Source organism: Macaca mulatta, chromosome 10 (assembly GCF_049350105.2).
Source record: "Macaca mulatta isolate MMU2019108-1 chromosome 10, T2T-MMU8v2.0, whole genome shotgun sequence".
Taxonomy (NCBI): domain Eukaryota; kingdom Metazoa; phylum Chordata; class Mammalia; order Primates; family Cercopithecidae; genus Macaca; species Macaca mulatta.
Genome location: NC_133415.1, coordinates 14,773,861 through 14,793,840, shown reverse-complemented (window position 1 = coordinate 14,793,840; position 19,980 = coordinate 14,773,861). Strand labels below are relative to the sequence as shown.

General features: G+C 51.8%; 1 protein-coding gene across 5 annotated transcripts; it reads right to left on the bottom strand.

Annotated features, from left to right (window-relative positions):
• Positions 1 to 544: 544 nt before the first annotated feature.
• Positions 545 to 18,615, bottom strand: IFT27 (intraflagellar transport 27). Of its 5 annotated transcripts, none has more exons than XM_077949839.1 (8): positions 18,527 to 18,615; positions 18,189 to 18,295; positions 10,305 to 10,384; positions 9,829 to 9,888; positions 8,678 to 8,737; positions 6,430 to 6,547; positions 5,416 to 5,525; positions 545 to 743 (listed from the first exon to the last, which is right to left on the bottom strand). In XM_077949839.1, the coding sequence occupies exons 2-8, from the start codon at positions 18,220 to 18,222 to the stop codon at positions 645 to 647; spliced, it is 561 nt and encodes a 186-aa protein (XP_077805965.1). In that variant the 5' UTR covers positions 18,223 to 18,295; positions 18,527 to 18,615; the 3' UTR covers positions 545 to 644. The 5 variants fall into 5 exon arrangements, with proteins under 5 accessions (XP_077805965.1, XP_077805963.1, XP_077805964.1 ...); XM_077949837.1 differs by lacking the exon at positions 18,527 to 18,615 and adding an exon at positions 17,040 to 17,156 and having other exon boundaries at positions 18,189 to 18,367; XM_077949838.1 differs by lacking the exons at positions 18,189 to 18,295; positions 18,527 to 18,615 and adding exons at positions 10,505 to 10,701; positions 10,793 to 10,865.
• Between the last annotated feature and the right edge of the window lie 1,365 nt (positions 18,616 to 19,980).

The window sequence follows — 19,980 nt, the reverse complement described above, 5'->3', positions numbered from 1 at the left end:
CTCCCCGAGGAAGGCGGGAGCCCTGGCCTTCCTGCACTCAGCCTTCCCTACAGCCGTAGAGGCTGGGCCCTCCATCAAGAGACAGGCACCAAGGGAGGCCGGCAGAGGGCACTGTTCCGCCGGTGACGGAGCCACCTCCAGGGAGGTCTGGCATCTGGATAGCCAGGAGCAGGCAGCAGAATGGACTCTGTCAGCATAAGGAGGGGGCCATCAGCTCCGTCTCAGCCTTGGGACAGGTTCTGAGCTGGGCATTTCAGCTGTGGGAAACTGTAAGCAAATGCTGGGCCAGGCCCTTTCAAAGCCCACCGTGGGCTTCGCTTTTGCCGTGGGAGGCCCTTTAGGGAGCCGGTGCGCCCTGCCGCGCAGAGTGGGCAGGACCACCCCCTCGAGCAAGGCGACGTCCCGAAGCACCAGCCTCACAGAAGGGAGGGCCGGGGTTCCGAGTGGGGCTCCCGGCTGCCCTGGAACCGGCAGTGACGCAGTGGCCAAAGTGTACAGTGGAACTAGGGCCACCCAGGCCAAGAGTGAAAGGAGCTGCTGCTTCGACATTTTCTCCTCATTTTATTTAAAGCCGTCATTATACATTAAAAGTGCAGAGGTAATTCTGTCTTCTCCGGTTGTGTAGCACGATCTGCTCCAGCCGTTCACGCCAGCGCCCGGAAAACCCCCGCCTTCTCCCGGTAGAGCTGGTGGAACTGCTTGGCCAGGCAGTGGAAAGGGGCTTCGAAGTTTTCCATCTCCTTCTGGAAAGACAGTTTAAAGAGTTGGCTGTGTTACTTTTAGAAGGGTCAGAGGGCCAGCACTCACTCCATGCTTCCCTCATTCAGGGGCTACCTACTTTCCACCTCATTTCATCCTCACACCCTTTGGGGTGGCCACTTTGATGGATGCCAATTTTACAAGAAGGAAACTCAGATGGATTCAGGCAACTCAGAGATGAAGGTACCTTGCAGGAAGCCACACACCTTGTGAATGGTGGAGCTGGGGCCTGAACCCACGTCTGTTTCTACAAAGCCTGTGCTTTTAGTTGTAGTCACTGTATGTGTGATGAGATGTGAAAATGAGACCCTTCCTGTCTTAGTTTTGACTGACGCTCAAAACGCCAAAGCAAAATACCAGGCAACCAGGAGCCCCCCATCCCGAAGAAGAGCTAGACAGCACGGGGCACCCTCTTCCTAGGCTGGTGCTGGACCCAGGCATGAGAGGAATCGAGGTGAGGTGGCAGCTGGGCAAGCCAGGAGAGGGCTGCCAATGAGACGGCCTCGCTGCCTCCTTTGTCAAACTAAACAGCTGCAGTGGCACTTCCCTGGACCAGCGGGGGCCAAGTGGCGCCGGCCTGGTGCTGTCTTAAGGGGCCTCGGCTGGAACCGCCTCAGGGAGGGTGATGGATCCCAATAAGAATGAACAGCCAGGAACTGGGGCTGCAGGACGGGTGAGGGGGCACCACCTGTGAGAAGCAGCCTGCAGGTGAGACAGCGCCACTGATGGGGTGGGGAGGGGCATCTCAGAGGTGCCCACGGGGCACCAGCCGGATCCACCCAGCAGGTATGGAGTGGGCCACGACAGACCCCAACAAACACGCTGCACTACTGGCTCCAGTCTCTCCCTCCCGAAGACTGTGAGAGGAGGTGCGACTTTAAATGAAGTTCAGAATTTTGACAATCACCCAGGGCTGGGCACTTTATACCTGAAATCATGACTATTTTTGTGACTAAAGGGGCCGAAAAGAATTTTTGTTACCTGAGAGAGAAAAGAGAAGTTAAGGAACTTGCCCTAGATTTTATCTAAGGGGTGGAAAAAATGGGCCCCTCCAGGTGCGCAGGGACACGCTGGAGGCGAGCAGAAACGGCAACTTCTCACTTCACAGCCACTCTCGCTCTGTGGGGACACGTGTGCATTCAAAAACTTTTTCAGAAACAAGCTGGCAGAAAAAGGAATGTACTACTTTCAAGACAGTAGCTCAAGCTATGAATGCACTAAGGACCTGTTTTGAGACGATCCCTGGCAGCTGGCAAAAGTGCAACCTTGAGAAGAGGCCGTGAAATATCCCCAGCGAAACAGAAGGATTTCCAAACTGAAGAACGCTGCACAGAAGGCATCAAGAGCGGTGCTTTCGCTGCACAGGTGAGTCGGCTGGGGCCCAGCAGGTGAAGTGGCCCAGCTGGCTGGTGCGGAGCCCAGCCCAGCATCCAGATTCTCTGATTTGGGAAGAGCTGCCTTTCCTCGAGGCCAGCTGGGATGAGAGAAATGTGTGAAGGAAACCAGGTCCCTTGGAGAAAGTTACCTGGACTTTCTAGCCAGGGAAAGCCTAAGCAAATAAAACAGTTGGCCAAGAGGAAAGACAGCGGTGGCAATGCTGAGAGAGTGTGGAGGAAAGAGTGGAGCGTTTGTAGCCCAGACGAACATTTACAGTAAGCGCCCAACAGCCAAGGACTTGAAGGCCATCAACCTCCAGCTGGATATGAGAGCAAGAATTCAGTACATCCTGCCGGGCGCTGCTGTTTGTGCAGAGCACAAGGTCCCAGGCAATGCCAGTGTCGGGGTAAAACACTGCTTCCGTCAAAAGCAGAGTTAAGAGTGGAATGGAAAAAGACTGAGGCCTGCATAGCGCACGCATGGGGATTTCTAAATGGATTAGAAAACACTCAAAAACGCAATCTTGGGAGATCTCAACATAAAAAGGAAGGAATTCAATGCAGGTGAGCCTCAATAGACACCACGGCGTGCTTCTGAAATAGATGGAAATTGAACTATTTTCTAAATACGTGAGAAGGGTTGCCAATGACAGGAATCCTTTTGTCTGATCACTAATCATCATCTCGCTTACACAGTCAGGACAGCTGTGGGGTAGGTCTGTTTAGAGTGAGGGATTCTCAGGGCAGGTTCAGGCTAGTGTTCAGTCTGGCCTAGAATTGTGTTCTGCAGTGTCCCAAAGCAGGCTCTGCGGGAGGCCAGGGTACCCCTTCTAGAAAACCCAAGTTTTCCAGCTGGACAGGCCTGACCGCTAGTCCTGTTTCTAGCCCTTGTTTAACTGTGCGACCAGGGCAAGCTACACAACTTTTCTGAGTCTGTCATCTGTACAACACAGGAGTGTTACGTTGTAGGGCTGTTATGAAGCCTAAACAATGTGTGCAAAACACCTAGCACACAGTAGGCCCTCAATGAACATTACTTCCCCACTCCTCGCTTGCCTGGGAGGGCAGTGATCACTGTGGACTGTTCTTGCACTTGTCTGTGGGGACCTTCTTTGGGTCGGCAGGATGGTCACTGCGGCATTTAGGCAGAGGAGAGAAGGAGATGGGCTTGGCATCAGGCCTTGGCTGCGTCTCAAGCTGCGTTTGGTTATATTTCCTTTTTAATTACAGCTTTCTTAACTGAGCTGCCAGTGGTGCTTCTGTGAGCCTCAACTCAGGGGGGACTAGTTAACTTGCACAGATAATAGCAAGTGCTTACTGCAGCCTCTTCAAGCATAGTTTATACCCACCCACTTCAACACCTGAATAGAGTTTAACCGGTAGCCCACTGGCCTTTGGTGACTCATGTTTTGGAGGTTGGGGTGGGTTTTAATTTCTGAGTTCTATCAAGTGTTCCAGGGAATATGGAATATTGGGGTGCGGGGACAATTTCACAAATGAATGGAGGAAGGGGGAATACTGAAATCCTGTTTGCTAGGGCACTACTGCCTACTGCTTTGCACAAAGGTGTGCTGCAGAAAAGATGAGGAACCTACTGTACAGGAAAAGCTGATTTGGACTTCATTAATTTAGCATTTGTGATAATTGGACCAGGGGCAAGGGTGATATTTACCTCTGCACAAGCCATGAATACAAGGATTTAGTAAGTAATAACAGTATAAACAAGATTCCAGGGGCAACATTTATACTTTAAGAAAGCTAACATCTACTGAGTGTTTACCAGGCGCCAGACTTTGTGATCCGTGTTTTATATGCACCATATTACTTGATTCTCATATTTATTACTCAATGGGGATGTATTTTATTATCCTCATTTTACAGGCCTGAGGCACCAACAGTTGAAATAACATGTCCAGGTTCCCATGGCGAGTTCTCCTGCTCTCCATGGGAGGTCAGAGTGGCTGCCTTTACCACTGCAAAGGAAGCATGCTGCTTTGAGGGGATTTTATAAGCTTGGACAGCAGCACTGGTCAAGGTTCCTAGATGCAACAGCGGAAGTGCCTAGAGCCAAAGTCAAGCTGGGGCAGCAGATGACCTCTAGAACGTTAACCAGCCCATGCGAAGACGATCTCCAGAACATTAACCAGCCCATGCGAAGATGATCTCCAGAACATTAACCAGCCCATGCGAAGATGATCTCCAGAACATTAACCAGCCCATGCGAAGATGATCTCCAGAACATTAACCAGCCCATGCGAAGACGATCTCCAGAACATTAACCAGCCCATGACTCTTTTGAGGGCCACAGAATCAGGTCTAAAGGCCACAAGATGAGGTCCAAGTTATGACCATGACTGTGCCAGGCCTGGTGGTCTCCCCAGCTAGCAACCCTGGCAAGGGGCAGGGCAACCAACACCCCGACCCCTGCTGGTTCTGAGATGGATGTCTGGGGCCACTCCTGCTCCTAGAGGGCAGGTCATCACTTCATGCCCTTCCTAGTGGAGTCTCACGTGAGGGATCTGATTGATGCAGCTTGGGTCACATGCCTGCATCTTGGCCTCAGGGAGGAAGGGACTTTAAAACTCCCAAACACAGGAAGCGGGTTCCTCAGTGCTGGACAGCTAAAATCATGATACATGAGGTTGGTGCAAAAGTAATTGCAGCTTTTGCCATGAAAAGTGTACTGAAGATGCTGATAACAAATCACTTGCTTTTTCTACTTAATGAGGTCTTTTGATCTTTTAACTGGCAGGAACTTTGTGGCCTGGAGTCACCCTGGGGCTGCAGCAAGGTGAGGATGGGCAGCACTGATGGGAATTAGAGGCCACAAGTCCTAGTCCTGGCTCCACCCTTCACTAATCATGGGACTTTGGACAAGTCACTTCAGCAGCTCAACACTGGAATGGGAACTGTGAAGCCAACTTCTGGTTCACAGGCCTGATTGTGAGCGCCACAGGAAACAATGTTCCAGCAACATCTGAACCCAGAATACCGCATGCAAACGTCAAGGGTCATGATCACCGCACACCATGCACTTCTGTTTCTTACTAGTTGAGATACACCTTTTCCCAGGGTTGGCTGGCTAATCTGCCTTCCTGTTATGTCTAAGCGGCTACTGCTGTATTGAGAAGAGATCTTGGGCTAAGAATGTAAACATCAGTTCCAAATGAGACTCTGCATATGGTGGAATAACAGCTCCCTGCACGTGAGGTCATGTGCAAGACCGCTGCCAGCAGAGGCCCACTCCAGACTTGGCGACGAGGCAAGCGGAGATACTCACCACGGATGTTTCAAAACATTCCAGGCCTTGGCCCAGCGCCCATGCCCGGGCCTCAGCTGAGTCCACTGCTCGCCTGCCGACCAGGTCTGTCTTGTTCCCAACTAAAACACCTACTCAGAAGAAACAACCAAAATATGACACTTCACTGTCACAGTCTGGAAGGACAGCGGGCGAGATGAGAGCACTATTTTTGAGGGGTGTAAAGCATCCTCTAAGAGCTGCCTGACTCAAGGTGGTGAGACCCCACAGGGAAAGCCGGGGGTCTCTCATGCTGGCCCTGACGGCCACAGAGAGACAGGTGGGCTTTGCTTTTCATGCACAGCTTCTGCTAGATCTTTTTTCTAGACCTCATGTATATCTGTTTCCCTTGCCTCCTTAAAGGGCTGCAAACGCGTGAAGGCGAGGGCCAAATTTATGTGAGCCTTTTAATAATTCCTAGCACATGGAGCAAACTGTAAACTGGTCATTAATACTAATCTAAGGACTCGGCTCGGAGTCAGGGATTCAGAGGTAATTTAGTTCAGCTCCCAGCTGCATCAGCTGCAGCTAATTTTTGAGCCTGTCTCTGGAGATCACTTTCCCCGGTCTATAATGAGGAGAATTTGTTGATCTCACATAGGGACGAAAAATAAACTGATTTAAAGCATTCAGAAGTGACAACAGGACTTGAATGTTTACTTGTACCCCATATACAAGAGAAAATTAGGAACTCTTCCCTGGGGTTAGCTTTCTGGAATTAACAACTGATATTACAGCACCCTCCCCGTATTGAGTTGCCCCACAGCCCTGCCAGGTGCGTGTCCTCATTCCCATTTCCTAGACTGGGAGAGGTGTGTGTGATGACTCACCGAGGTTGGCATGGCTGCTAAGCGGCAGGGCCAGTGTATGCCTCAGGCCATCAAAGTCAAAGCCCAGGGCCCCTTCTCCACCCACAGCTGCCTCTGCAATGCCCTTGTGCTCTTGAACCGAAGGACAGCGATGCCTCTGGGAAACATGGGTGTCTGCAGCTCGTACCTGGGAGAGAGGTGCCTGGAGCCTGGGCCCGAGCCTTCTCCAGCCACTTGCTGCAGTTGTTGAAGGACTGTTCACTGGTCACATCATAGACGAGACATAAGACATTGGGACTCTCCCACTGTGCAAGAGGGACAGGATGAGCATGGGTCAGTAACAGGAAAAGTGACTTCAAGGCTGGGAGACAATTTGGCCTTTCAAGGGAAAAGCTATGGGGAGCAGAGGGAAACAGAAAACTATAAAGGGGACGGGAGTCAGAAAATAGCCACACCCACAGAAGTCAAACAATTTCCCCAAAGGAATGAACGGAGGGCCCCGTTCAGTGGCAGGAGGCAGGGCTGGGGCGGTGCCGCCAAGGACGAGAGCTCCTGTCTGGGCCAGGCTCTGCTGGGCGCTTCTGCGCCTCACTGTGAAGCCTCCCAACGCGGTGGAGTGTCTGAATATTTCCACTTTGTAGCTGAAGAAACCGAATTCAGGGAGGCTAAGTGACTTGTCCAGGCCTGACAGGCTTTAAAAACAATGACAACGATGACAGAGATGGGGGACGACTGAGGTCTTCTCTACCCAGAAATCTGCTTTCACCTGTGGCTGGCCTCGTTCAGTCATTCTCCACTCATTCTCATTGAGAGCCTACCACCATGCAAGTTATGTTTCTGTGCTTTCCAGCCCTGAAAGAAGATTCTTTCTTCATTAGCCAGCCCTGGGAGCTTGTTTGCTTGTATCTTCTTAATAAGGGCTGGCTTTTTAAAATGCAGAGGACACTTTCTGCTTCTCTTGCCATCCCTGCATCAGCCTAATCCAAACCACACCGACAACTGGACAGGGCTCCATGACCCAATTAAGAGCCGAGGCTACACTCTGGGGGGCTGTCGCCTTCAGGGGCTGCTCAGAGTCCTGGGGTGTCCTGCTGCCTACCCCGATGTTGGATGGCCCTGTACAGGCTGTGGGTGCGCACCCTGGTGCTTGTGACTCTTGGTCATGCCCTGGTTTCTGGATCCCCCAACCTTGCACAATTAGGACCTGGTTTATTTCTGCGGTGTCAGTAACCTTCCAGGATACAGAGGAGAATCCTTTTCCCTCCAGATTGGATTCCCTTTTGGATCCTTGGAAGGCCAGCCCAGAGTCCACTCTAGAGGGCTCCTCCTCACCCTATAAGGCTGTGCTGGCTCCTGGCAATGTCCAGGATGGGAGGACCGTGAACTAAACTGATGAACCCTTCACTCCACAGATTAACTCTTGAACTCCTGCTAGAACACACTGAACTCTGTTACATGCATGCAGGAGACACCTCAGCATGGTTTTAACTCAAGAAACCCTCCTTCTTCCAGGCTTCAGTGAGGGGATCCTGAAGAGGCCTGGCATCAAGTTAAAGCCAGAGCGGGTGAACCGGGAGTCAGGGCCGGCTGGAGGGAAGGGTATGAGCTGACGGGTGGCACATGGCCTGGATTTGCCCAAATACATCTTCCCTTCTGCCGGGCATGGCAGCCCCAGTGCCAGGCCATGCACACAGTAGGCAATTGGGGTGAACATCGTGAACCGATGCATGAAGCCAACCCTGTATGAAATCACTATCATTAGATCTACTTCTCTTAGGCGACAAAAAAAAAAGGGGCAGAAAACAGTTTCCATTAAAATGTGGCTGTTCTTGGAAAGGCAGGGGAGGGCTCTGGAGAACTCAAACCTTCTAATTAGCTCACTGACCCAGATTAGTGAGACTGTTACCATGGAAGGTACAGCAAGCGGATCCTGCGAGGCTGGTGGGACGGGGGTGGATGGGGCATGGTGAGCCCTGGGCAGCAGTAGGGGCATTTCCCGGAGTAAACCCCAGTGGAACAGCAGAAAGTGAGCCTCATTATAGGCTGAGGCCTCTACAGCACTTCCCAGAGGGGAAGGAGGCAGTCTGTACTGTCCTGGGAGGTAGGGGACACCATCTGAAAGGACACCATCAGGAGGGTGTTGCTCTAAAGGAGGGAGGCCTCACAGGGGGAGGGCTGCAAGGACTGAGCCACAAGGCTCTTGGCCCATTGGATCCTGGGCACCCCGGAGCTGGGGCCCGGGCAGTCACGCGCATCAGCCGCTCCTTCTTGCCAAGTAGCCACGAGTCTGGGCTGGGAGGAACGCCCCTTAAAGAGGAATGCCATGGGAGCTTCCCAACAGCACAGTGCAGGGAAACTGCTGTGTGAGCACTGTCAGGGACCAGCGTTTTGGCGGGAGGTGGTGATGGTCAGGAAAAGGACCACGTGCTACTTGCCAATTTATCCAGCATTTCCGAAAACAGCTCCTTGCCAGCAGAGTCGAAAATGAAGAGTTCCTACAATCAGAAAAGCAAGAAAGTCTCCACGTGGAAAAACCGCAAGCTACGAGTCAGTGGTATCACTCTCAGCTCACACTAGGCTTGTCTTAGGGGTGAAATACAGGCACCCAAATCTTCACACATGCTCTGTCCTTTCTCCCAGGCACGAGAGAAGATGACGGGGAAAGGAGCGAACTCCAGAGTCTTAGAGAGGCGGTACGACGGGTTCTCGCACCGACCAGCACTTTCTGTGTGGCGTCTCACCTCTTGTAACCCTGAGTGCAAAAATACCAGGAACAAGCTGACTTCCCACCTGGCAGAACAGAATGTTAAACAGGCCGGCGAGCGCTCTGGTTTCCAAAAGGTCATTCTGCACTTTGTTAACCAAATTGATTTTCAAATCTTAGAACAATTCTTTCTAAAGGAGGTCACTGAGTAGGCCTGGGGAAGGTGTTTAAAGTAGGACATTCTGTCACCCTTCTGGGATGGCTAAGGAGTGATGCAGACAGAGGGTGCGGGATGACCCTTCCTGCCCCGTCCAAACCTTCGCCAGCTCACGTGAGAGCCCCCAGGGCTGCTCCCCTAGGAAATCACCCCTCGGCTCCCCGCCAAGCTCCCGCCTGGCACTGGGTATTTCCTGGCTGGCCTCTGATCCCCAGCATACGCCGTCTGAACATCAGTGCCACGGTCTCTTTTGCATATTGGTTACCTGGGCACTCACCTTTCTCTTCGTCAGAAGTACTTATACTTTTTTTTTCTCAGACCTCTTTAGGAATCTGGTGAAAGCTACAAACCCTCTCTCTGGAAAAGTACACACATACATAACACCTTGCAATCCACTTTCAAGAGTCCCAGGTTCCCATACAGAGACTCAGGAACCTTGATAGTAGAGAACACGTTCTTTGAGGGCCAGGCCCATATCCTAGTCCTCCTTCCTTCCTCCTCCACCTCCTCAGTCCCTCCCCTGAATGCTTCCCGATTCTATTCCGAAACGCTCAGACAAGCCACAGCCTTGCACTACATCTCTCCTAGGGAGGGTGGTGTGACCACAGAGACCCTGGGCCCAGCTGGGGGAGCCCTGAGTTCCCTTGGGTAAAGGCATCACTCACCACACTGTCTCCCGTGTCAGGAACTGCCACTGTCTTCACCACCAAATCCATTCCTGTTGTCTGCCGAGGAACACCAAGAATGTTAGCATTGAGGGCCCCCAAAGCGGGAGCCTGTTACAGGAGGACACACAAGCACCCCGATCCCAGGGGGGCTACCTCCAGTGGAAGGGTTTGTTCTGGACTCATTCTGGTGGGAAGCAGCTCAGTGTGCAGAATTCAGAGAGGACCCACTAGTCCTCTCCACCTCCCTGCCCCGACATGAGCTGCTACACATGGTGGCCGAGTTGCTTGTGGCCAGTCTGCTCTGTAGCTGACCTCTCACCCTGGGCTAGTGGAAAAATCGATCTCTACATGGCCCTCCGAGCAGCCTCTCATCAGCTGTCTTAAGGCTTCTTCAGGGAACTTCGCAGTCACTCACTCATGGTGACTGAGCACTCCTCTTTAAGCCATGGCCAGGTCTCGACTCCCCAGCTCACCAAGGTGTAGCTCTTCTGGAAATGGGCTCCGTCACTGCGGAAGATCTGCGCCAGGGCGGTCTTGCCCACTGCTGGGTCTCCTGTGAGGTCAGAAAAGAAGAAAAAGAACGCCTCCGTTCTCATCCGACTTGAGACTCTCTCGCTGCAGAACATTAGTCTAGAAACCAAAAACTTCAGTGAGTTTTGAGAGATGTACTTGCCTCTCACAGGAACTTGTTCTGAGGCCGTGGGCAGGGCACAGGTCCGTGAGACTGATCTGCAAACCTCACAGCAGCCAGAGCACATTCCTGCATGGCTAAGCCTTTTATCCACGGGAACTGACCCAGAAGGCAACAGAGCTTACGGAGGGCTCTGGGGCCCTGGAAACGGAACTGACGCTCTTCCACTGAAACACGCCCTATGGGGGAAAAGCTGTCACTTCCAAACTGGAATTTACCTTGAAGTCTTGAAGGTAAAGAAGTGTGACTGGCACTGACAGGCAGACTCACCTGTTAACTGACCCAATCTGGGTTGACAGCTTCCACCTGAATGCTATTTTGGGTGGAGGGTCAGGGATGGAAGGGTCTCTGCATTTGTGGGAAGCAAGAAGTATGAGGCTATGTTCATCATCCTGAAATCTCTTTCCAAATGCTATGCTCCGTCTCCATCGCAGACTGCCCGTCTGTGACCTGAGGATTCATCTTCCCAGGGGCCTCTCCACCAATTCTATCTGCAATAGCAGTCACCTCCTCCAAGCTCGTCTCTCACCTACTGGCTTTATCTCCCTTTCCTCTGCTGCTCAACAGCCCCAGAAACTGGTCCCTCAGAACTAAAGGTTTATGTCGCAGTTTTCGGTCTCAGACCTGAGACTTTCACAAGATGGTTGGGCGCCATTTAATCGAGCGCTCCTCCTGTGCCCGTCACAGGTGCTGGAAGCTCTCCCTGCCCGTCTTTAATTTCCCTTTGCCCTCCCCATTTTCCGTCTCATGACTCTGCTGAGCCTCCTTTGATGCCGATTCTTTCCATGTTCTACCTCTTTTCCTCCTGAGTCTTACATGGACTTGCACTCCACTGTCCAGGCCCTGGCAGAACACGTGCTTTGCTCTTCTCATCCTCTGGATGCTTAGCAAAATCAGCACCGCACTCCGTGGCTTCCAGCTCGCATCACTTGGTACCGTCTCTTCACCTTTGCTTCCCACTTTACAGTCGGCTTCAACACTTCTTTCCTCAACTTCTCGACAGTCTGCCACTGTTCACTTTTCAGTTTTGACTTTTCCCACCTATAATTTTCTCTTGTAAGACAATTATTTCAATGCTTGTGTCATTTCATTTTATGTGAACTCCTCCAGGTTTGAGTGAGCTATTCAGGTCCTGCTTTTCTATTTGTCATCACTCCCTAGAAGGGAACCAACAAGTGCTGAGCCCCCCTCATGGACCTGTTCACACAATCCCATTCATTCCTTCTCCGCCAAGGTATCATTAACCTCACCTGACAGATGAAGAGACTGAGGCTCAGAGAGGCTGGGTAACTTGCCCAGGATTCCAACCTCATGCTCTTCCCAGGCCTTGCTCCTCTCCTAGAGCTCAGGGACCACTTCTGATCCTTTTCTTGTTTTGAGACGGAGTCTCTGTCACGCAGGCTGGAGTGCAGTGGCGTGATCTCGGCTCGCTGCAACCTCCACCTCCCGGGTTCAAGTGACTGTCCTGTCTTAGCCTCCTGAGTAGCTGGGACTACAGGTGCGCACCACCACGCCCAGCTAATTTTTGTATTTTTAGTATAGACGGGGTTTCACCACGTTGGCCGGCCTGGTCGTGAATTCTTGACCTTGGGTGATCTGCCTGCCTCTGCTTCCCAAAGTGCTGGGATTACAGGCATGAGTTCTGACCCATTTTTAATGCTGCCCCTCCAGGCCCTCCTCACCGCAGGCTTCCATGACATCTGGGGCAACCACAGCCTAGACCGTCACGGGGTACCCGTCCATCTCGGAGCAAACAGAGCGCGTCGCTTTCCTTCCTTGGGCCCTGACTGCGCCTGCCCTGCCGACTCCAGTTCTGCTCCTGAATCCAGCTGGAAATCGGCTCCTCCTGCTTATGAGATTCCTCACAGATTTGTTCTGGTTAATTTCATAAATCTTTCCTCTGACTGTCAGTCACAGTCACCAACACTTACAGGAAACCGCCTGTGTTGGCTATGAGGGCTCAGAAGCACAGGGAGGTGAAATAACTGATAAACACATTTGCAGAGCAACAGGATGACAAGTGCAAATTCAAATAGCACAAACTGAGAAGCAAGGCGTCTGGGGAGCATCGAGGAAAGAAATGAATGAGAAGGGTTCACTGGGGAAGGAGGCTTCCCTAGGGGCAAGGGCTGGGCCTAGGGGTGACAGCACGCAGGGCTCTGCAAGACCGAGAGGATGACGTCTGCAAGGGCACGATGTGAGGTCACCTGTGACCTCACAGTTGCCAAGGCCGATGGCCTTTTCTTGGTTCTCATCCTCCTTGACATCTCTGAAGGATGTGAGTCAGCCTGAAGCGACCCCTTCCTTCCCGAGTCCGGTCCCCATGGCCTCAGTGACCCTGCCCTGGCCTAGTTCTCCTGCCATCTGCCTGCCCCTATGCTCCCCGAGTGTAGGCATTCCCATAGGCCTGTTCTCGGTGGCGCTCTGCTCCCAGTCCACTCCATCCCACTGACTCTTTTCACCTTGACAGAGGGCAGGCTCTCCCTCCCAAGCTTTGTCTATATATCCAAAAACCCGTGTGCGTTGCCAGTTGCCATTAGAATGAAGGATCTGCCTCCAACCTCAGTCTGTCTACGGCCAAGCTCTGTCATGCCCTGGTCCTGAGTGGGTCGTCCCCCTCGCCCATGCTTTCTGTTCGTGATGCCACCATGTATTTTCATCGTCCCCAGATTCAACAGGTCACCTCTGACTGCTCCTCCTCCTTCCTCCTGTCTCCAGGCAGCCTCCCTTGCATTCCTCACATCCTTGGCTGAATCTCAGCCCATCTCTGCTCGGCCCTCCGTGCTGACCCCGCCGCCCCAGTTAGCTCAGACCTCACGGCTGGGTTTCTGTCTCAGCCTCAAGTCCTTCCGTGGTGTGCTGGGGAGGGGGCCTCTGCAGACACGTTTCTCCCTTGCTAGGAGCTTCCTGTTAGGCTTTGCCAATGGTAGTTCTGGAAGAAGAGGGGAAGGCCGGCGTGAGGGGAGAGGACGTTGCTCTTCCCGCCTGCTTCTCCTTTTTCTTAGCACTACCCTAGCAATGGCCTGCACCCCAGCAGCACTAACTGCTTCCGGTCTTGGTTTTTTTTTTGTGTGTGTGTGTTTCCCTACTCCTAGACCAGCCTTATTGTTGCCCCCAGAGGAACCAGCACCAGTGGGCAGTGCCCTCTTCTCAAAGATCCACACCTCGGCTCCCAGGGCCCCTCCTCCCTGCTTCTGGGCTGAGAGCCCCACATGCTTCCCTCTGCTTTCCCAGCCCGAGAGGCGGTGCTCCTTCCTGCAGTTACTACCCGTGCTGCCTCAGTCTCCCCCTTTTCCTCTTCCAGTCCTCCAGCACCTGTGTCATTAACATCCTACTGAAATCCTCACCACTGAAAGGCCGAATAGAGTTGCTGGTTTTTGCCTGGCCCCTGACTTACGTAGTCCTTGGTACCGGGAGTGATCTTAAAACACAGACCCTCCAGGATGGTTTGGAACTGATTTGGTATGTCTTGCCCTGAACACAGGGCTGGGCTCCTCCCAGTGGGAAATGGGTCCTGGTGCTCTGTGGCATGCGGCGGGTGACTGAACTCCTGAAGGTGCTGGCACCAGCCGGGCAGGGCCCCTTCTTCAGGGGTCCGGATCCCAGCTCCCTGGGGCTCTTCCAGCTTCTGACACCCCCGACCTCTGCCCGCCACTCTGCGTCATCCCAGTGCTGCCTTCTTGCTTCCTCAGTTCTCCACCGCCTGATGAACCGATTCCATATAATAAAATGTCTCCGCTGAAATGGCGACTGCGCTTTCTGTCTTCCTGACTGTGCCTCAACTGAAAACACTTCTCTCCTCTTCTTTCTCTCTCCCGGCTCTAATCCGCCCAGAGCGTGGCATCCACAGATGGACCCTCATAACACAGTGCCTCCATCCCTGGCAAACCTTCACACAAACCCCACTGAGGATTCCTTCATGGCCTACCCATCTCCACGGTCAGCCCTAACCCACCTTCCCACTCTCTCCCCAACAATCCCTTACCCCAAATCTGGGCTCTGCATTCCTGTTCTCCCAGTCCCTGAAAATTCCTCAAGGCCACCTCCTTCCAGGTACCCCTAGACCAAATTCAAATCCCGTCCATTCTCTGCAAGGAAATCTCAAATAATACCCTTCCTGCACAGCCTCTGAAGGCCATCTCTCCCTCCTTCGTCTTTATCTGTGTGGCTAATGTGGATCATTGCTCAGTGGCAGTGCAAGATGTGATGTCAGAGCAACCCTCCCAGGAGGCTCTATTACTATCTCCATGTATATCAAGAGGCAGAATATCACGGTACTTAAGGGCACAGACTGTGAAGCCAGATTCCAGCTCCATCACTTTCTAGCTGTGTGACTTTAAATCAGTGAGTTAACCTCTCTGTGCCTCAGCTGCAACACGTATAACACAGGATAATCACAGCACCTACCTTGCAGAATTGTTATGAGGATTTAATGAGTTAGTATGTACAGTGCCTGGCATAGATAAGTGCTATTTAAGTGTTTTTTAAAAAAGTAAATAAAATATAGATCAATGTCAAATGTTGTTTTCTCTCTTCTCCAGAACCAGAACAAGCAGCAGCTGTGCCTGGAGGTATTTCCCCACATCTGGCACACAAAGGGCATTTGCTTTGTGTTCGCTGTGTTACAACTTATCACGTGCATCTTAATTCTTCCTTGAATGCAACTGCTTCATGCTTGCATGCCCACTGCACCTTGCACGGTGACTCAGACACAGCAGGTGCCCAGTGAGTATCTGTTCAACACATTAACACTTGAACTGAACATCAGGTCCTTCAATGACTAGTTACGTGAGAGAAAAAACAGAATAACACAGTTTCAGCAGTAGGGCTGTGGGTCATGGATGGGAAAATAAAACCAATGGTGTGTGTGTGGCAGGGGTGGGTGGGGGGTGTCAAAGGGGGTTGATTTCTGGGCTGAGGTCTTTTGGCCCCTGGGAACTTTCAAGAGGAAATGCTGTGGAAGCCTTGAAGAGGCTGCAGATTGAGGCGCAGGCTGGAGTTCAGGAGCCATTAACTAGGCAGTGGCTGCATTCAGGTGAAAGAACTGCCCAAGGGAGTTGGGGTAAAGAAGGGCACAAAGAGGCCAGGCACGGTGGGTGGCTCATGCCTGTAATCCCAGCATTCTGGGAGGCTGAGGCGGGCGGTTCACTTGAGGTCTGGAGTTCGAGACCAGCCTGACCAACATGGCGAAACCCCATCTCTACTAAAAATACAAAAATTAACTGGGCATGGTGACATGTGCCTGTAACCCCAGCTGCATGGGAGGCTGAGTCAGGAGGCGGAAGTTGCGGTGAGCTAAGATTGTGCACCACTGCACTCCAGCCTGGGAGACAGAGTGAAATTACGTCAAAAGAAAAAAAAAAGGGCCGGGCACAGTGGCTCATGCCTGTAATCCTAGCACTTTGGGAGGCTGAGGCAGGCGGTTCACCTGAGGTCAGGAGTTCAAGACCAGCCTGGCTAACATGGTGAAACCCCGTCTCCACTAAAAATACAAAAAATTAGCTGGGCATGGTGGTGGATGCCTGTAATCCCAGCTACTCGGGAGGCTGAGGCAGGAGAATCGCTTGAACCCGGGAGGCGGAGGTTGCAGTGAGCTGAGATTGTGCCATTGCACTCCAGCCTGGGCTACGAGAGTGAAATTCCATCTTAAAAAAAAAAAAAAGAAAGAAAAAGGCCCAGAGGAGCACAGCTTGAGGACAGTGTAGCTTCGGCTAAAGCCCTGGAAATCAGACTAGGACCCAGGGTCTGGATCATACAGCTCTGCCGATTCCAGCTCTGTGACGCAAGGCAAATGTTCTCATTTTTCTGGGCCTCAGTTGCCTCATCTGTAAATGAAGATGGCAATAAGACCAATCCCCCAGGGTTGCCATGAGGATTCAGTGAGACCACCTGTACCGAGGGTCTAGCACCGAGCTGATGCACCCAAAGCGCTCATTAAGTTAGCTCCATCATGAAAACCGAATGTAAAAAGAACACAGAGAGAAGCCCATTTAAAAAAAAATGTAACTTCAGAAAATAATGTTCCCACCTTATCCATAAGGAAATTAAAGCTCAAAAAAGTGCTTTGTCCAAGATGACACAGCCAGTAAGAGGAACAGGCAAAATTACTTTTGTTACACAACACTGCCTCCTCTGGTGTTCTGGAAACTGGAGACTCTCCTGAGAACCATTAATTTCTTTTGCTCCAGTATGATTCAGTTACTACTGTCAGTCATCTTTCTGTGTGACCCTTTTATTTTCAAAGTATAAAAGCTATTAAAAATATCATAATTTATTCTCAGTCTGGAAGAGGGGAATTTTTTAAAAAAGAAATCTTTTTCTCTATATAATTTCTCACCACTTCTTTCCTGAGCTGGCCAGGGAAGCCTGGAAAGGTCACAGGTCTGAACAGAAACACGAGTTAAGAGTTTTGGAGTTGGGCAGATCGAGGGGCTGAAATCCTGCCTACGAGCTTCACTAGGGGTTGACCTTGGCTGACATCTCTCAGTGCTTCAGTAAGATCAGAACAATCCAGTACCTGGCCAGGTGCGGTGGCGCACGCCTGCAATCCCAACACTTTGCGAGGCTGAGGCGGGCGGATCGCCTGAGGTCAGGAGTTCGAGACCAGTCTGGCCAACATGGTGAAACCCCGTCTCTATTCAAAATACAAAAAAAAAAAAAAAATTAGCCGGGCATGGTGGTGTGTGCCTGTAATCCCAGCTACTCAGGAGGCTGAGGCAGGGGAATTGCTTGAACCAGGGAGGTGGAGGTTGCAGTGAGCCGAGATCGTGCCACTGCCCTCCAACCTGGGTGACAGCGTGAGACTCTGTCTCAAAAAAAAAACAAACAAAAAAGAACAATCCAGTACCTAGCCCAGTGTGCTATGGTGAGACGATTACACGAAATATGTGTGCCTCACATGCAGTAAGGACTCAGTAGCATGCATATGTGTTTCGTAGTCTATAATCCAAGCTATTGTTTTTCTAAATGTGCAGAGTGATACAAGGGGCACACTACAAATGTGCATGCCATATATTCATCCATTCTGAAAGTATTTATTGAGTACCCACTATGTTCCAGGCATTGTTCTGGATGCTTGGGATGTATCAGTCAACAAAACAAAGATTCCTGACTTTGGGAGTCTCAACATTTATGCCCTTCTTGGAAAGGGGCAGCACAGTAACTTTGGGTCTTAAAGACAACACACAAGTGCCTTTTGCAAACTCTGGTCACTACACTCAGGTCACCGTTATCAGAGGGGGTGAGGTCAGGGAAAAAAAATCCCATAGTAAAGACTACCAAAGTCACTGATGCCTAACTTTGGGGTACAGTAAATGTTTAGCTAAAGCACTCAAGGTTTGCTTAAGTTTTGTTTGTTTTGTTTTAACAAGTCTGCTCCTCTAGAGTTTTAACTAGTGATTTTTTAACGAGTCAGCTCAACTGGTAAAGGTGGTCTCAGAGTATGTGACAGGGAGCAGGGGGAAATCCACCGGAGCTGCGAAGTGCCCTGGAAGATCATTCTTCCGCGCCTAATGTAACTTACTGTATCAGTAATTGCTGTAACTCGCCTTCGGCAGAGAGAAAGGAAAAGAAGGTAGGCAATTTAGGTGAACAAAAGCTTTGGATGAATTATGAAGGCTCTGGACTCCAGAGACCACCGTATTCAAGCGCAAATTTTTAGACTCACCTGCCAGGATGCATTTGGCTGCCAGCTTCACCATGGTAACCAACACTCCCGCGAGCCGTACCCAGAGCACAAGAGCGGCTGCTAGAGGCTTCGGGCCCTGGGCTGGCCTGGGACGGGAAGGTGGGGAGGGCTGATCTCAAGGGCCAGTGGCCGCGACGGGACTGGGGATGACCAAGCCCGGCCCTTCTGGGCTGAGGGCGAAAATCGGGCGCTGGGGGCGGGTGGGCAGGGGAGGGCTCCAGGTGGGCCCGGCTCGAGGCCCGACACGGCAGTCTGAAAAGGTGCAAGAGAGCGGACACGGTCTGTGCTCCCTGCCCAGCCCCTCAGCACAGCCCTACCCAGCGGGATCAGGGAAAGACGACCCGGCTCTCCTCCTGCCACAAGTACAGCACCTAATGCACTCTCTAGGTAACCATAGCCCACCTGCCCCGCCTCCTCCTCCTCGCTGACCCTCGATTGGCTGCCGCCAAAAGCTCTCACCCTCGAGGGCTCCAAAAACCCAATGGGAGTAAGGAGTTGGGATAACAGCCTTTTCTTGAGATGCAACTCGTAGGATTATCTGTTCTTCAAGTTCATTCTGCTTGACGAGTGGTTGCTATTGACGTCAGTCAGCTTTATATCCCGCCCCCACTGCGCCCCAGAGTCCCGAGATAAAGAAGCCTCCACGTCAAGCAGCCAGAAGCGGTGATAAAAGAAGCTTTCTGATTGGTCAGAGTCTGGCTTGACCCGTCTTCGGGTTGAATGGGGATTCGCCACTCCCGCTGTCCTTCTAGAAGTGGGTTCGCCTACAAAGGGGCAGGTTGGGCGCCAGACAGTCTGGAGTGGCGCCTGCGCAGTGGGCCAGGTCGCGGCGTAGAGGCCGTTCTGACTTTGTTTGACTTCGCAGCGGTTCTGCCGGTTTCCCCGGTTCCCGGGTTCTGCACAACGCTGCTATGACAGTGCATCGAGAAGTTCAGTCCTTGCCCCGCATCCCGCAGGGAAATGTAATTTTTAAAGCCCAAAAATGTTATGAGCTTTAAAATCTAAAATATGAAAGTGTTTAAAGTGATGTTTGTGAACAAAGGGAGAACAAGTACACTTTGATGGGGCTGAGCGGTGAGACTTGGAAACTTGAGGTCGTATTTTCCTCTTAGTCCATTTACTCTCTGCAAAAGGAGAATGCATCACTCACCTCGTTGCCCATCACCCAGGGAGGCTCTCTGTGCGCATTTACCGGGTTGGGGGTGCCTCTTCCACGTGGTTGGGGGTCAAAGACCTAAATCACTGCCATCTCCCTGACCTGGGCAAGTCATCTCATCCCTCAGTCTCTCAGGATGGGCCTAGGAGAACCTGCCTCGTGGGGTGATTGTGGGGATGGAAGGAGAGAAACTTGTAAGTGCCTGGGACATAGTAAGTGCATACATGATTGTGGGGTGGATGGGAGAGCGGAAGCTTATCTGGACAGATTTGGTTTATCATCACTGTCATTGGTTGGCCGAATGTACCCCCTGTTGTCACTCCTTTGAGGCCCCTGGGATCTCTGATGGCTGACGCTGAAGGGAAGAGCAGCCTCTCAGCAAAGGTACCTGCCTGAAAGTTCCACATTCCCTCCAGACGCCTAGAACATTCCACCTCTCTGCCACTCTCCATCTCAGGGTGGCCGCCAGCCTTGTGTTGGGGAATAAACACACACTCTATGAATGACTGATGGTTTCAGCTGCAAATCCAGAGTAAATGCAAGTTGTCTGAAATGTTCTTTCCTTGGAGTTCATTCCTGGTGTTACAGTAAAGGTCTGTTTCTCCTTCATTCTCC

Coding starts and splice junctions, on each gene's coding strand:
- IFT27 (XM_077949837.1), bottom strand. CDS start 18,222: ATGGTGAAGCTGGCAGCCAAATGCATCCTGGCAG. Junction 8,738..9,828: donor CTGACACGGGAGACAGTGTG/GTGAGTGATGCC, acceptor TTCTGATTGTAG/GAACTCTTCATTTTCGACTC. Junction 744..5,415: donor AATGTTTTGAAACATCCGTG/GTGAGTATCTCC, acceptor CTGTCTTTCCAG/AAGGAGATGGAAAACTTCGA.